This window comes from Jatropha curcas, chromosome 5, assembly GCF_041381405.1.
Source record: "Jatropha curcas cultivar XTBG-Jc1 chromosome 5, XTBG_Jcur_1.0, whole genome shotgun sequence".
NCBI classification, from domain to species: domain Eukaryota; kingdom Viridiplantae; phylum Streptophyta; class Magnoliopsida; order Malpighiales; family Euphorbiaceae; genus Jatropha; species Jatropha curcas.
In genome coordinates this window covers 29195470-29212336 of record NC_143155.1, presented here as the reverse complement: position 1 = coordinate 29212336, position 16867 = coordinate 29195470, and the positions used below count along the sequence as shown (strand labels likewise).

General features: G+C 35.9%; 3 protein-coding genes across 4 annotated transcripts; all 3 read left to right on the top strand.

The window, feature by feature from the left end:
• The first annotated feature begins 312 nt into the window (after positions 1-312).
• On the top strand, positions 313-4749 carry LOC105643014 (acetyl-coenzyme A carboxylase carboxyl transferase subunit alpha, chloroplastic). Its single transcript, XM_012228040.4, has 10 exons — positions 313-916; positions 1082-1156; positions 1283-1390; positions 1479-1639; positions 1921-2035; positions 2142-2296; positions 2764-2815; positions 2896-2964; positions 3081-3158; positions 3536-4749. Exons 1-10 carry the CDS (start codon positions 551-553, stop codon positions 4550-4552), a joined length of 2196 nt encoding a protein of 731 aa, XP_012083430.1. The 5' UTR covers positions 313-550; the 3' UTR covers positions 4553-4749.
• Positions 4750-5981: 1232 nt separating this feature from the next.
• Positions 5982-12348, top strand: LOC105643012 (DEAD-box ATP-dependent RNA helicase 8). 2 transcript variants are annotated; one of them, XM_012228039.4, is made up of 10 exons: positions 5982-6801; positions 8056-8116; positions 8417-8651; positions 9252-9490; positions 9898-10149; positions 10234-10414; positions 11038-11126; positions 11207-11280; positions 11391-11504; positions 11960-12348. In XM_012228039.4, exons 1-9 carry the CDS (start codon positions 6509-6511, stop codon positions 11467-11469), a joined length of 1503 nt encoding a protein of 500 aa, XP_012083429.1. In that variant the 5' UTR covers positions 5982-6508; the 3' UTR covers positions 11470-11504; positions 11960-12348. The 2 variants fall into 2 exon arrangements, 1 of the variants encoding a protein (XP_012083429.1); XR_001047317.4 differs by having other exon boundaries at positions 5983-6801; positions 11391-11530.
• A 2204-nt stretch (positions 12349-14552) lies between these two features.
• MYB17 (myb domain protein 17) lies at positions 14553-16722 on the top strand. The gene is made up of 3 exons (XM_012228037.4): positions 14553-15222; positions 15567-15696; positions 15874-16722. Exons 1-3 carry the CDS (start codon positions 15090-15092, stop codon positions 16520-16522), a joined length of 912 nt encoding a protein of 303 aa, XP_012083427.1. The 5' UTR covers positions 14553-15089; the 3' UTR covers positions 16523-16722.
• The last annotated feature ends 145 nt before the right edge of the window (positions 16723-16867 follow it).

Here is a 16867-nt window from a genome sequence, read left to right as displayed (position 1 = left end):
AAAAAAAAAGAAAATAGAAGAGATTCAAAATTAATGTATCAGAGAAAATTTTTTAAAATTTATTTTCAATAAACAAACATTCAACCACATTATTTACTCCTTTTATTTTACGGTCACGATACACTTACTGGATATGTGAGGACTTGTCCATCTTCCAATCCGTTATGCAGACAAAGCGCGTGACAAGTAGGCACCAATCACTCTCCTACGACTCAGCGTAAGAAGCAAACGCGGATACCAAGCTTCACGATATAATGGAACGACTGTACCACGTCACCACCTCGAAACGATGGCAACCTGGTCCTGATGTACGGGACGGCTCTCCCCAGCTTAAAAGGATTCATGTCCAATCGAAACGCAGCACGTTTTCTATGCTGTAAAGAGCAAAGACATCTGGACCGTTACTTCTTGAAACAGCACCGCCTTTCCATTCTGCTCATCCAACAAGAGAGGCCTCTGCTGGAAATTTCTCTGGCAATTTGCGTAAATTCTCGATGGATAAGGAAATTCGGAGCTTGAATCTTTAAATTAAAAGTTTGAAATTGTTGACATGGCTGCTTTATCGCTACTAGCTGGAAACTGTGCAAGAAGCAAAGGAGGTGAAGATGGAATTTCATTTGAATTTGGTTCCATTAATGCGTGTTTCGGGAACGAACTTCTCGTTAATGGTCTTCTTAGAAGTTCCTATAGAAGAGTAAACAGTTACAGGACAGGAATCGGAAGTGGATTTCGTCTCATTGCAAAAGTTAAGAAATGGAAGAAGCATGATTATCCCTGGCCGGATGATATTGACCCCAATATTACTAGTGGACACTTGACTTACCTGTCCAACTTCAAGCCACTCGCTGAGAAACCAAAACCAGTGACGCTTCCTTTTGAGAAGCCATTGATTGATCTCGAGAAGAGAATTCTTGAGGTCAGAAGTTGCTTTTTGTTTTCTTGACAATTCGGTATTGGGCATTTCAGCTCATACTTACTTTTATCTGCTAACAGGATTAATATTGAAATTCAAAGTTAGAGATTTGTTATAGTCGTAGATGGACTGCTTTTTTTGCCCTTGGCCATGATCATTTATTTGCAGGTACGTAGAATTGCTGATGAAACTGGCCTAGATTTTAGTGATCAAATTGAGGCTTTAGAAAGCAAGTACCAGCAGGTAAGGTTCAGAAGCAATTTGTTTTCGTTTTCAGTATGTATACTAATTTCCATTTTGCACCATTGTTTATTACCTTTCTCATATGAACATAAGTGTAAGCCTGAATCATCTTCTCTACTATTTCAGGCTCTAAAAGATTTGTACGCACATTTGACACCCATTCAACGCCTAAGTATTGCTAGACATCCCAACAGACCGACAGCTCTTGATCATGTATTAAATATCACCGAAAAGGTAGTTTATAATTTATATCACTTTTTTATGTCAATTTGCACCTGTATAGCATAGCATCTGATGAGCTTATCTTTTCTTCATCATGCAGTGGGTGGAACTTCATGGAGACCGTGCAGGTTATGATGATCCAGCTATTGTGACTGGTATTGGAACTATAGATGGTAAACGATATATGTTCATAGGCCATCAAAAAGGTCGGAACACCAAGGAGAATATTGCTCGCAACTTTGCTATGCCAACTCCTCACGGGTACGTTCAGGAATCTTATCATAAATGGAAAGTTAGGAGCGTTCATAGTGAAAAGGATCTTAATCGTTTCATCGTAACTTTTCTAACTGAAAAAAAAGCCTGCCACTAAGAATTTTTTAATTAATTCTGCTTTCCATTGAACATTTGTACTGGCATTTCTCTTACTATTAGTCTATATATGGCCTAATATTTTGACAATGCAAGACTAAATTGCAATTGTTGTCAGCTTTTGAGCACCATTTTTGGTTTTTTATGAGAACTCCTCATTTATCTGTAAACAGCTACCGAAAGGCCTTGCGTATGATGAAATATGCTGATCATCATAGTTTTCCCATTGTTACTTTTGTTGACACTCCTGGGGCCTTTGCTGATCTCAAATCAGAGGAACTTGGTCAGGTCCGCATATGACCTCTCTTTTCTCCCTTCACTGCTAGTTGTCTGTTATAATTCATGCTGTTCATATATTATCATTGATGACTCTAATCTGCTTTACTTTATGCAGGGTGAAGCAATAGCTCATAATCTGAGGACAATGTTTGGCCTGAAAGTGCCAATTATAACTGTAGTAACTGGTGAAGGTGGTTCAGGTGGGGCGTTGGCTATTGCTTGTGCCAATAAATTATTAATGCTGGAGAATTCTGCTTTCTATGTTGCAAGGTGATAATCTGTTTTCTCTTTGCATTACTTTGTATTAGTTAAGATCGAGTCCTTGAATTTCAAAAGCAGCTTTCGGCTTTCATTCTGTATTCAAGTTGAACTTACTTTTTCTGTGTAAGTTAGTGAAGAGCACAAAATGAAGACTTACCTAATTCTTCCTCCAGCAACATTGAATCAAGCTTGAATAATTGTGTTCTTGAAGCAAACAATTTGTAGTGGCATCTGTAATAACTAAGAACACATCTTAGAATGGCTAGGTAACCCAGTTTGAAGAAGAAAATTTGTATCTGCATTATTGCATGTATTGTAGTTCCATCCTTGGGATTAACTCCGAATTGGAACCTCTCATAGTTAATTTTACTGCTTACATTGTGGCTTGACTGGCTTCTAAATTGTCCTGCATTATTTTGCTCTTTCATGCCATGACGGCTGAAACATTTTTTGTGTGGCATCATGAATTGGAGCAGTCCTGAAGCATGTGCTGCAATATTGTGGAAGTCTTCCCAAGCAGCTCCAAAGGTGCTTGAATTGTTTGACAGTTAAGCTTATGTATTTTTGTAATTTTTATTAATTCACAGAACTATTTATAATTTGTATAGGCAGCTGAGAAACTAAGGATAACTGCTCAAGAGCATTACAGGCTCAAAATTGCCGATGGCATCATTCCCGTATGGAAGCTGATTTCTTATGATTTTTTTCCCATTTGAGATGTTCACAATCACTGATAATATGTATTCAACTGAGTTCCATTCTGTTCTTGTATATGTTATTATATCACTTGCAGGAGCCTTTGGGTGGTGCACATGCTGATCCAGTGTGGACTTCACAACAAATTAAGCTTGCAATCACCCAGGCCATGGAGGTAAGAGATGTCTGCATATGTGCATAGCACCAACTTAGGAAGACAAAACAGAATATGTTCTGGGATCGATTTTGTGTTTCTCAGTGTTAGTAAGTAACCCACTTACATGAACTTCAAGTAACCCACTTACATGAACTTCAAAATGTAAGCAGACCTTGTAGATTATTTTTTGGCTCTTTCCATCATTTCTGCCCCATTATATGTGTGTGCACACTTTAATTGTCTACTTACTAGATGTAGTTCGTGCCATTAGGCCAAGAAAGCTTTCCTTTGGTTTTGTTTTCTCACGTGATTTTGCAATTCTACTACGTTACTTTATGTTTTCTTGGTTTCCTAGTCATCATCCACTGCTAACCGAAGTAATGTACTGAATTTAGGAACTAGCAAATATGGACAAGGAAGAGCTGCTCCATCACCGCATGCTTAAATTTAGGTATATTGGAGGATTCCAGGAAGGTGTACCAGTGGAGCCAGAGAGGAAACGCAACATGAAACCGTCTGAGGCCAACAGCGCAACGACAGCTGATATAGAGTTGGAGCTTGAGAATTTAAAGGAGAAGATTCTAGAATCTAAAAGAACAATTGAACCAATTTCAAACAAAGCAATTGAGAAGCTGAAGCAAGACGTAGACAATGAGATTACAAAGGCATTCATTTCAATGGGTTTGCAGGAAAAGCTTGAAGCAGTCAAGTTGGAGTTATCTAAAGCCCCAAATCGTGTACCTAATCAGCCCCTTAATCGTAACTTAAAGGAAAAGGCAGATAAAATAATGGAAGAATTTAAGCAGAATTTGTCACGAACAGGAGCTTATCTAGGACTAAAACAGAAGCTTGAAAAGTTGAACTTAGTTTATCGACTCATTGAGCTTAAAAACAGAAGTGAAAAACTAAAAGCAGAGATTAATCAAAAGGTTCCAGAGGAGATAAAAGCAAAGATAGAACTTCTAAAGAATGCTGAAGAAAAGCTGTCGAAAGGGGATGCACTAGATAAGGATTTGGTGGAGGAAGCAGAAAAAGCTAAAAAAGAGTTGGTGAATGTACTGAAGTCATCTGGCTTGGAGATTGTTGGAATAATTAAGAAAAATGAAGCAACTCCACCTCCTGCTCTACGAGAGAAATTAGACATCGTTAATAAAGAGATTTCAGAAGAAATTGAAAGACTGATAAATACAGCTGACGTTACTGGCAAGGTTGAGGAGTTGAAGTCAGAGATAAAGAAGGGCTCAAGTTCAGGAAAAATAGAGAAACTGGAATCTGAGATCAAGGAGATAATCTTTTCTGCTTTAGATGTTATGACATTGAAAGAGAAGTTTGAGAACCTAAGAGTGGAATTAGCATCTGTCTCAGAAGAAACAACTCAAGATAAGGTTGGTGCTGAAAATGGCAGATTCTGAAATTACATATATCCTTTACATAGAGATAGAAGGTTGTAATTTTATTTTTTGGTGGAAAGAAGAAGCTATTACGAACTTCTGAGACATATTAATTATTTGCATTTCTGTAACTACTTTGTGTATTATCTTTCTCCAGGGCTGTTTAATATCACTATCATGATGGGATATCATATAAGGTTTTCTCCTGAGTTGTTTTATATCACTGTGAAATTTATTTCAATTTTTTCGGTTATAAAGTTCTGTTACTAAATCCGTTTCTTTTTTGTTAGTATTTTCAATTGCAGCTTTTCTGCCTTCTTTTTTTATAAAAAAAAAAAAAAAAAAAAAAAAACTTTTGCTATGACAAATGCCTTAATGCGGTAGCGAAACAATAAATACTCTGTTCTTTAGTTGTAGTGGGTCCCAGTACCACCAACGGTCTTGAAATGCTCTAAACCCAATTTCAGCCATTTGTACTTGTCCATGTCCGATTTTTCGTGTTTTTTTACTGCATTATCTTTGTTGCACCTCGATCCCCAATGTTCTGGTATTAATACTTCTTCCCACAATTTTTAAAAAATTCTCTGAAACTCCCTATGAATTTAATTTATATTTTTTTTACAAACGGAGTAATTTTTATTCTTAATATTCACACACTTTGAGTGAAGCTATTTAAACGGAGACAAAAGGAGTCTAAATAAAAATTGATATGAAACAATAACCTAGAAATTACACTAAAATTCAATTGAAATAATCACAAAAGCATTAAAGGCTCATTGTTTTAAGCTTACCAATATTTAATTTTAAAAGTCTAATAAATTAGAAATAATATTTTTTCAACTAATAACACAATATTACATTTTCAGAACTAAATAGAGATTGCATACTTCTAAAAAAAAAATGAAAGTTATATATTTTGGAAAAGTTTTACCTTCTAGCAGGAAGAATACTATCAATTGGAGAATAACAATTATACTTGCCTCAATTTACAACATCGATAATGGCATTTATGGCTGTAGAAGCGGTACGAAAGTATGGGAAAAAAGGATTGTCACAGCAGAGAGGAATGGGTGGTCTATCGTTTTCTTTGTTTAAATTCTCCTTTATATTATTTAGAACACCGTGAAAATAGATGAAATGGAGTAAAATTTTAAATTGATAAAAATTATTTAACCAAAGAAAAACGTATATAACTAGATAGTTTTTAATATATATAATTAAAGTTTAAAAGTAAATAGATTAAATTTGGATATATTTAGTTCACTATCTAATCTTATGAAGAAAAAAAAAAAAAAATAGAAGAAAGAAATGGTATTTGAAAAGTTCGAAACAGTATTAGTATGATTATTTTATTATTATATATTGATATTTTCGATCAAGGTCGGTGATTTATGCAATATAGTTAAAACAGGGGGCTGCAGATGCAAATAACAAACAATCTTTTGAAGCCCTAGTCCTCGAGGACGGTTTCTTCGTCATTTTTCGTGTCTCCACAAACACAACCTGTACTCACATCCCCGCCCTAAACGCCATGAATCAACGCACAAACCTTCATTTCTTCTTGTAGGCCTAGCTACAATTCTTTTTGTATTTTTAAATTTCGCTTCCAAAATCGCAATTTTTCTTATTTTCACTCCAGATCCGCTGATTTTTTGGCCTTGATTTTGCTCTGAATTTACGATCTCACCCAAAACAACAAAACCCTACCCTGACTTGCAGAGCAAAAATAGACTATTATCTTTCCTTGTCGACCTGCTATCTTTCTTTTACGGTTATACCGCACTAGAAACCCTAGTTTTTTCCCTAGGTTTATTTTCTGTTGTATAAACTTCTCGTCGCTTCCATTCTTTTACCTAACGCTAGAGCTTTTAGTACCATTGTTTGTAATTAATTGACTGTTAGGTTCTGTTCCTTGGTTTCTTTTGAAAGTTTTTGCACAAATTTTAGGCTACATAGTCAGGGTTAGGGCTGTTAGTGATGAACGGTAATAATAGAGGGCGGTATCCGCCAGGGATCGGTGCCGGGAGAGGCGCAGGCATGAACGCAAACCCTAGTTTTCAGTCACGGGTTCCGCAGCAGCAGTATGTGCAAAGGAATATGGTGCAGAATCACCAGCAGTTTCAACATCAACAACACCAGCATCACCAACAGCAACAGCAGCAGCAGCAGCAGCAACAACAGCAGTGGCTGAGGAGGAGCCAGTTACCTGCTGCGGATTCCAGTGTTGACGAGGTTGAGAAGACCGTTCAGTCTGAGGCCGTTGACTCCAGGTTCGTCTTAGCATTCTTGTTTCGCTGGTGTACTTTTATGGGTTGCTGTTGCTAAAAGAATAGAAGATTTCACATCTTGCTCCCAAATGCATGCCTATCTTCATGTGTAGGCTAACGTGATGGGTTATGGTCTTTGCCTAGTTGGTGTAGGAAAATGAAAATCATTTTGGTTTTATTGGAGCATCAAAAACATAAATTTGGAAATGTTAGAAGAAAAAAATAGTTGGGGAATTGCCATACTGCAGCCTGGTAGAAAAGAGATAAGTTTGGCTGCTGTTCTTTTGAGCGGGTTAGGCAGTGTATTATAGCACTTGAAAATTGATGTGTGTTCCCGGCCGTGGATAGGAGTCTAGTTATGGGTCATTTTAGAAGTTATCCAAGGCTATTGCTGATCTTTCTTTCTCCTTTTTTTTTTAATTTCTAATCTTGAGATAAGCTAGAGGTGGTCTAATTATGGACAAAGATCTTTTATGACACCAAAAATACTGAGTCCTCAGCTTTATATTGTGGAAAAGGGAAAAACTAGAATAATAATGTAATAAACCTTTGGAGTTATTGCTCCATCATGAATAGTAATCGAATTAATGATTGAAATTTGTTTCTTCATATATAGTTTTATTTGCTTATCATATCAGCAAAATACATGGTGTCATGGATTTAATGAGTTCACCCAATTTGATGAGGGGTTTATTTTTGAATGTCAGGTATGTGAAGAATAATGTTCATTCTATTCAAGAATGAACCTTCCCCTCGTGAATATTACTGATGGAGAGAATATGGTGTATTTTCCTGATTCTGTTTGACTTGATTATAACTTCTGTGAATTTTTAAAAAAATTTATGCATTCCGAGATATTTCTCTTTGCCGTTAAGTATCCTATTAGGAGTGTTTATATTAGCTTCTCACTTTTTCATCTTTCTCATGACGATCTATCTTTGTTTCCTGTATTTTTAAGTTCTTTTTTGCCAGCTTTTGTTGCAGAAAATATGCTCTTAATTGCTGAACTTGCTGCTTCTTTTTATCCTCGTGGTTATTTCTCTGGAGCTTTGTGTTTATTCTTTTTTGGTTGCTGTTAAGATTTTATTTTTTGTGTTGCTGATGTTGGTACTTGTTTTTATCTTTCTCTTATTGCCTTTTGAGCTTGCTTTTTTCACAACTACTGATATTTGGATTGCTGAACTTACCAGCTCCTTTTATGTTTCTGCTTTTGCACTCTCTTAGAAGTTGACTGAATATTTGGTCTGTATTCTGCAGTTCACAAGATTGGAAGGCAAGGTTAAAGATACCACCAGCTGATACACGCTACAAAACAGAGGTATGGTCTTACCTCATAACTATATGTGAATTGTGATTATGCTAGTTTGTGACTTTACTCTCTTAGGAGTTTTAGAAGGTTGTTTCCTTTCTCAATAATTGGATCCTAAGAACTCTGACCCCTTAAGTTTTCACCATATGGCTGCGGGATCTTCTTATGAAGACTGTGTGGCTTCACATGGAAATAGTTTGCATGTCTAGTCTTACTGAAGGAAGTATAAAAATTGATGAACTTAATTGTCCTGAACAGTTTTGTTATAATAATAATATGTGATAAGCCTTTTTAATGTACATTGTTCAGGATGTCACAGCGACAAAAGGAAACGAGTTTGAGGACTATTTTCTGAAAAGGGAACTGCTTATGGGAATATATGAGAAGGGCTTCGAAAGACCGTCTCCTATTCAGGAAGAAAGCATACCAATTGCTCTTACTGGTAGTGATATTCTTGCTAGAGCTAAAAATGGGACTGGGAAAACGGCAGCTTTTTGTATTCCTGCCTTGGAAAAGATTGACCAAGATAACAATGTCATTCAAGGTCTGATCACTCACTCTATGCTATTTTTTACATTTTCTTATAGTTGTGTACATATTTGTAGGTTAATGGGTAGTATGTGGCTTTAGTTGCACTATCCAACTAGGATACGTACTTTTGTCATTTAGTAAGTTACTTTCTTGATCGGGTAATATAATATATTTAGGCTGGTTAGAAGTTGGTGCTAGTCTTGCTTTAATTTAGAAGATATGTGAATATCTTTTGCTGCTTGAGAACATGATAATTAGTGTGGAAGGCCATCATGGTATTTTGCATCGATTTGTTTGTGGAATTCATGGAGCAGGGATGAAATAAGACTGGCTTGGATGCAATATTGCTAGGGATGGACTGATCTTTTGTTCAGTGAATTTGGCTGGTAATTTATTCTGGCCTGATTGATCCTACTCTCTTCATCTATCGAGTACACACTACAGATTTTTATGATGTTTGATATTACATGGTGATATTAACATATGCCCTGTTCTATAACAAGGATTTACAGACTGCTCAAAGCTCCTCTTCTTTCCTCTTCTCTTATATGTGCGTATGCATTATTGTGTGTGTTGCCTTTGCTACTAACTTGAGCGAGTCATTTGCATGCAGTTGTTATACTTGTTCCAACAAGGGAGTTGGCTCTTCAGACATCACAAGTTTGCAAGGAGCTTGGGAAGCACTTGAAAATTCAAGTGATGGTTACTACAGGTGGTACAAGTCTAAAAGATGACATCATGCGTTTATATCAACCTGTCCATTTGCTGGTTGGAACTCCTGGAAGAATACTGGACCTTGCAAAAAAGGGTGTTTGCATTTTGAAAGACTGTTCAATGCTTGTTATGGATGAGGTAAAGTTCTGAGCTGAATTATTTTCTATTTATTAAGTTTGTTTCAGGCAATTGTGTGCTACAATGATTGATTAGGTTTTTTCGTTTCTGCTATATTTTTTGAGTTTTTCTAGCTTTCTTTTTTCACAATTCTTGGTCCAGCAATTTCTCACAAAAAAGAGGTTTTGTTTTCTCATTTCACATGCAAGAGCTTAGCAACTTTGTTAGAGAATTTTTTTTATGCTTGCTTGTGAAAGTTTCCTAACTTCATCCTCTGTTTCTGTACTGGTTTACTGTCATTTATTGTCTGTTCTTTAAAATCTAGTTTATCTTGAATGACATGATATTCTTTTTTACTTTGCGGAATGTCTTTAAAAAGTAATTTTCTAATGCACAGCCGGCTGATCTTCCATGCATTTGCTTTTCAGGCTGACAAACTTTTGTCTCCAGAATTTCAACCTTCTGTGGAGCAGCTGATCCGTTTTCTTCCTCCAACTCGTCAGATTTTGATGTTTTCTGCTACATTTCCTGTTACTGTTAAGGATTTCAAGGATAGATATTTACACAAGCCTTATATTATCAATCTTATGGATGAGCTTACTTTGAAGGGTATTACGCAGTATTATGCTTTTGTTGAAGAACGACAGAAAGTCCACTGTCTAAACACTCTTTTCTCTAAGGTTTGATCTCAGCTAAAATGCTGTAACGCTGATGTGTGCTTCATTTTTCCTTTGCTGATATGATACAAATTGGGATATGTGCAGCTTCAAATAAACCAATCTATCATTTTCTGCAACTCGGTGAATCGTGTAGAACTGTTGGCCAAGAAGATCACAGAACTTGGATATTCTTGTTTTTATATCCATGCTAAGATGTTGCAAGACCATCGCAACAGAGTGTTTCATGACTTCCGCAATGGTGCATGCAGGAATCTTGTCTGCACGGGTATGCTACTGATGCTTTTGTACTAGTGATGTGTGCTTTTTACTCTTCTTTTTGCCCATTGATTTGATTTTTGTACACGAATCTGTGTGAGCAGCTACAGTTTCCATCAACTCTATCTGTGCGTGATGATTGTAACCATATCTTTCTATTTTGTGAAACCAAACCTAGAATTTTTTCCAGTTGGGTGAGAGTCAACTCAGAGTTAGACAAGGTTACTCTTAAATATTATAACATATTCAAGTCTGAATATGGAGAAAGGCAAATTTATCTGGACAATGTGTTTGCCCGAATCTGGGATCTAATCTCTGAAATATAAAAATAAAGTGTAGCCCAGTAGTACAGCTGTGGTTCTGGCTTAGTTTCAACTTTCAAGGTAAGGGAGAAAATAAGCAAGGGAAAAGGTGGTGAAAATCAGTCCATGTTGTGCTTATTTCACTGCAATCTTATAAGCTTGTTTCTATCCTGTTTTTTCGATTCATGGTCCTTTTTTTTTTTTTATTTTGTATAGAAGTTACTTTTAGGGTACAAGAATGTTGACATGAAAATAATTTTATTGTTCTGTGAAGTGGTAGTTCAACATGTTCTTGCGTATGATATCCTAATGGTACCGTTGGCTGTTACAGATTTGTTTACCAGGGGTATAGACATCCAAGCTGTGAACGTAGTTATTAACTTTGATTTCCCCAAGAATTCTGAGACGTATCTTCACAGGGTATGTTGAATACATATTTCTTGCAATCACTGTTTTATCAAAATACATTTCGTCTCCTCATGGATATGATTCAAATGCAGGTTGGTCGATCAGGAAGGTTCGGGCACCTTGGTTTGGCTGTGAATTTGATTACCTATGAGGACCGCTTTAACTTGTACGCTTTTTTTTTTTTTCTTATTGTCCCTGTGCTGCCTTTGTAAACTTTGCTGCTGATAATGGGGATTCCTGATTTATCCTCGTAATTTGAAATCTTGTTTCCAATAGGTATAGGATTGAGCAAGAGCTTGGGACTGAAATTAAGCAAATTCCTCCTCATATTGATCAGGCAATTTATTGCCGGTAAATTGTGGTAGATCCCTTGCCTTTTCTTCAACAATGGTGAGTAGCAACAAGAGGTAGAAATGGTGAGTGATTGTGATATTGCATTCACTGCATTGTTTGGCAACAGATGTTTTAAAACATCATTTCTGTTTCCTTTGCACTTTGATTAGTAGTTTTGGTTGTGCCTAAATTAGATATATTGGCACTCTTTATAAAGGACTATATGCGGATGTGTGGGTGATGATTTTGGGAAAAAAAAATTTAGGAAGAAAGTGCTTAGGATTAGATTAAATATGACTTGGAACTCTTATGATGAAACAGGTCTCTTGGGAACATGTATAGCGCTGATTGAAGTAACTTTCAAATATATTATTCTTATGGAGAATATTCACTGAGGATGATCTTCGCATAACCAATGAGCTTTATTAGTTAGTTTAATACTAGGGTATTCTTCATAAATTTGAGTTGCATTATGATGTGACTATTGATCACCTTATTTACTTATTTTGTAGGGGGTCCAAGTTGTCAAATGTTGATTGAAGCAGTATCTATCTCTGCATCTGCATCTGCATCTGCATCTGAGGGCGACTTCTGAGAATTAAATATTGTGATGGAAGACTTTGATTGCTGTATGCATTTAACCCTGGAATGCTTTTGTTTGTTTCTGAATTTTCATAGCCTGAAACGGTACCAGGATTATAGGTTAGAATTTTAATGATCTATAAATCCCAGAGAGATACTGGGTCCAGTTCTGTGTTGTGTTTGATTTCCATGACAAACTGGTTTTGATATTATCAGCCAAGTATTATCACTGTTGAATGTTGAAGGTTGTACTTTTGTGGAAAGTATCTCAGTTCCTCTCCCTCTTGGATCCATTAATAAAGGCTATGACTTGAGAATCTTTGATTCTTGTATTGTATCTGATGATATTTCGTGTCAGGTAGGAGACAAGTTTTCTTCTGTTGGGTCTCTGCCTTTTATGACAAATCATCCATAACTGTCTTGTGCGTTGAAGATTGAATCGAAGGTAGCCTTTACACACAAATTAAATCTTCTATCATGCCAATTCATTAGATGGTACACGTAAACGTAATTGACCCAACAAATCCTAAAGCAGTGGAAGGAAAAGGAAGGATCTGTATGATAGCAAATCCCTGCTTGTTATCGGGATTAATTTTATATTATATAGTTCAGGTTATCTGGCGGTGAAATTAATAGTAAAACAAATCAGATTGAGATGAGCAACGGTTGCAGTTAAATTTTATTTCAAGTTTCATTGTACTTCATGCGTGAGATTGGGTGTTGATGTTAGTAAGTGGTAAGGAAACTCTAAATATTTCGTTTTTTAAATAATTTTACGACTTCAAATTGACGAGCACCAATCTAGCATTCGAGCGCTTTTGAAATTTCCCTTCAGTTATTGAATGCCAGGGAAGGACAAGTGGGGTCCAAAATGGTTCTTACATGTCGCCGACATTATTAATGTAACGTTCATCTCTCGCACGAAATCTTGACCAAATCCATGTCTGATTTTATTTCCTCAGGAATTTTTTTTTTTTTTTGGCCGTCAGTTACTATATACAGTTATAATAATTTCAAAGCTCGTAAAAAATTCATTAGGGCTTTGTTTGCGGAAAAAAAAAAAAAAGTTGGTTTCTAAGATTGTTTGGGAGCTAAAGGGAAAGAAATTTCTCCTATCCTTACATTCCCTTTTTCCAAACACAGTGCAAAGCAAAGGTCTATCTAACACATTAACTTGTCTTTCTGGAGTTAAAATCTAACAATGTTTAAATAACATAATAATAATAATAATTATAATAACAAGCACATGAATTGACAGAAAAATTGTAGCGTTGATGTGAATATATTATGTCCATGCAAATGCAAAAATGGAAGTTTTCATCCACACACAGCACAGCAGAGCAGTAAAACTTGTCACTTGTCAGTCTAAGAGGTTCCTCTCCTCACATCAGTCTACACCTTTTCAACTTTTCTTTGACTTTTTTTTATTGACCACATTTATTACACTGAACAATCATTCACTCCCGATTCCCACACTTCTTTGACTCTTTTCCTCATTAATTATTTATTTTTATTTCCTCTCTACTTCTCAATATTATAATCAAAAACAAAGAATACCTCAATGACCGCAAGCTTTGATGTTGGAGTAGAACAATAATATTCATAAAAAGATAACTATTTCTTTTATAAAATACATTTTAAAATATTGAAAATTTATTTTTACAACTTTTTATACTATCATTATCAAATTGAATAATTATTTTATTTTAAACAGTAGACCGCAATAATGCTCACAGTACCCAAAGATTTCTAAAACATTTCTTCATTCCTAAAAAATCACCAAAAACAAAAGCATTTAATGCATGAGAATTTTTATACTGTATCTGTACTCCTTTCATTTTAGTCGAGTGATATTTTAATTTTTTTTTTTTTTAATTCTTTTGTCATTTTAGTGATTCTAAAACTTGATTCCATTTTTAAGTTAATCGGTTATTTTGATAGATATAGTTAGTTTTTTAGCTGAAAAATAAAATTTTAGTTTAATTGAATAAAACCGAAATTTAAGAATTGCTACTGCTGAAATTCAGTTAAGTGAAAGGAACTAATTAAGTTTTGAAGTTTCTTGGGTTCGGTTCAATTTAAAACCAAATTGGCGGATTGCCGCCCTTAGTAATTTTCTTAATCTATCGACACTGGGAATGGGACAGAAGTAGAATTTATTAGTATCTGTCTTACGACAGTTTCTTACGTGTCAACTAGAGATTGTCAGGATTCATAATCTTGCAAGAAACTGGAACCCACAGACCAAACCCTAGTTTCTCTGAACTCGCAAGGGGTTAGAAGAAAGAAATTTTGGTTTATCTGTTTTCTTTTCCTTCATCGAAAATTTTCTTACTCACCAAACGTTCAAAACAATAGTGAAAGGTAATAATAAATATAATTATTACATAATTCACCAGGAAAAGACCGGGTCACGTCATGGTGTGTACGTACAACGAAGGTCATTGTCCAGAGCCATTACTCTTCTCTTTCCCAATAAATTTTCCTCTGTACACTCCACAAGAATCCGCCTTTAATGCTCTCGCTTTCATCTTCAATGCGCTTTCTCTCTCTTTTTTCTCTCTTGCTAGTTCTGTGTAAAAGAAAACGTCCAAAAAAGAAACCCTATTTAATCCTCTTTACTGTTTGTACAGGTTTCTTGGCTCAATCATGATTAGACTTTCTCAATGCCTGTAGTTTCCATGCATGTATATGTATATATAAATGCATACACTTGCATTATTAACCTATATTTATTGCCATGCCAGCTTGAAACTCGCCGATCGTCCTTTCTTCCACTCGCAATAAATACCCGCTTTCGAGTTCCCTAGATAAGATCAAACTAGCATTTAAAGTTTCTCTCTTTTTCTCTGTCAGCAGTTACATGGTTCACTTCACAGCTCTAGTCACTCGCTCACTCTACGTCTCTAGTTCATTCACTCTTTTAAACAGTTGTTCGCTTTTCTTCTTTGCTTTACTTTTGCCTTGAGAGTAAATGTGATAATATCCGGTGCCTGTTGGTTAGTGGTGATTTTGCTGTTGTTGAGTGTTATCAAACTGAAGAAAAAGAAAAGAAGAAGAATGGGAAGGACACCGTGTTGTGACAAGAAGGGTTTGAAGAAAGGGCCATGGACACCTGAAGAAGATGAGATTCTTGTAGAGTACATCAAGAAGAATGGCCATGGAAGCTGGCGCTCTCTCCCTAAGCTAGCTGGTACTTAATGCTTTAGATTTGGAAGCATAATAAGTTGCATTCAATATTTGTTTGTTTGTTGTTTAGTTCCAAAATTAATAACAAGGAAATTTTGCTATTGGATGGTATAATTATGTATCATTTATGTTTCTTTCCCTATCAATTGGTACTTGTCTCTGATTTTAGTGGTTGAGCTGGAAACTTCTTGATAATCTTTAATGTTAAGTCATTTTCAATCTTCAAGAGTTATTTTGAGTTTTGAGAGTTTGGCTAATGAGTATAAGCCAAATGCTATTGCACAAACAGATATATAGCTGCCAACAAGACAAGTCATATTCTATTTATCAGCAATTTGTTTTTGTCAGGTCTTCTTCGCTGTGGAAAGAGTTGCAGGCTTAGATGGACGAACTATCTTAGGCCAGATATAAAAAGGGGTCCTTTTACTCTCGAGGAAGAGAAACTTGTCATTCAACTTCATGGTATTCTTGGAAACAGGTAAAAAGGAGAACCATAATCAAGCCAACAGAATAGTTTTATGATCTTGATGGATGAATTAATTAATTAATTATTTTCTTGATTGGTTAATTAATTGCTTCAAAATGTTATTATATTGGACTATTGAAGTACTTATGTGAAACAGTGCCTTGATCAACTTGTTTCCGTGTTATTTAGGTGGGCTGCAATTGCCTCTCAACTACCAGGCAGAACAGATAATGAGATAAAGAACTTGTGGAACACACACCTGAAAAAACGTCTGGTTTGTATGGGACTTGACCCCCTAACTCATGAGCCCTTTACCTCCAGTGGACCTGTCATAAAAGCACCTGCTTCCCCTGCTACCCGCCATATGACACAATGGGAGAGTGCTAGGCTTGAAGCTGAGGCACGCCTTTCGAGGGAGTCCTCTCTCTTCAATCCTCCAACTCCAGGGAAAACTGATAGCGATTACTTTCTGAGAATGTGGAATTCTGAAGTTGGAGAACAATTTCGAAAGTTCAATAGGGAAGACAAAAGCCCTGCCGCTTCAGCTTCTCAGGCATCCTCTTCAACCAAATGTGGATCAGTTTCAGTTGATATTAGCCCTAACTTAGCAGGTTCCTCTACCACAGCCAGCAATCAAATTGAAGATATGGAGTGCAAGAGCTGCAAATCTTATGCTGAAGATATGAATGCTGGGTCTGATTCATCAAGCTCTATTGAGTTAGAGGATTCATCAGACTCAACACTACAACTTCTGTTAGATTTCCCAATTAACAATGACATGAGCTTTCTGGAAGGAGACATCGATAGCTATGCTACTACTTCCGCAATGCAGTTGTGAGACCTTCCAAGTTTCAACTTTTGAGCCTCCCTTTTGCTGAGCTGCTCTTTTCACCACTAAAAGCTGTGAAACAAAGTGGTTAGTTATTTTGTTTAGATTTTTCGGCTGCGTGAAGTTAAGAGTGTATGTTGATGTTAACGTTTCCTAATGTAATTTACTGGAGCCCTGCCAATTATATATAGAAGGTATATATTCTTTAAGATCTAATCTTTCAAAATTTTGTTTGGCAAATATTCCATGTAGTAAAATTATCTTAATTGGATATGATCCTTTTAATTAGAATTCAATTTACTTTAGACCCCAAAAATTACCTTAGATGTGATTACTGTTAATTTCTGATTTATC

Coding starts and splice junctions, on each gene's coding strand:
- LOC105643014 (XM_012228040.4), top strand. CDS start 551: ATGGCTGCTTTATCGCTACTAGCTGGAAACTGTGCAAGAAGCAAAGGA. Junction 917..1,081: donor TCGAGAAGAGAATTCTTGAG/GTCAGAAGTTGC, acceptor ATTTATTTGCAG/GTACGTAGAATTGCTGATGA. Junction 2,816..2,895: donor CTTCCCAAGCAGCTCCAAAG/GTGCTTGAATTG, acceptor TAATTTGTATAG/GCAGCTGAGAAACTAAGGAT.
- LOC105643012 (XM_012228039.4), top strand. CDS start 6,509: ATGAACGGTAATAATAGAGGGCGGTATCCGCCAGGGATCGGTGCCGGG. Junction 6,802..8,055: donor TCTGAGGCCGTTGACTCCAG/GTTCGTCTTAGC, acceptor TGTATTCTGCAG/TTCACAAGATTGGAAGGCAA. Junction 11,281..11,390: donor TATGAGGACCGCTTTAACTT/GTACGCTTTTTT, acceptor TGTTTCCAATAG/GTATAGGATTGAGCAAGAGC.
- MYB17 (XM_012228037.4), top strand. CDS start 15,090: ATGGGAAGGACACCGTGTTGTGACAAGAAGGGTTTGAAGAAAGGGCCA. Junction 15,223..15,566: donor CTCTCTCCCTAAGCTAGCTG/GTACTTAATGCT, acceptor TGTTTTTGTCAG/GTCTTCTTCGCTGTGGAAAG. Junction 15,697..15,873: donor CATGGTATTCTTGGAAACAG/GTAAAAAGGAGA, acceptor CGTGTTATTTAG/GTGGGCTGCAATTGCCTCTC.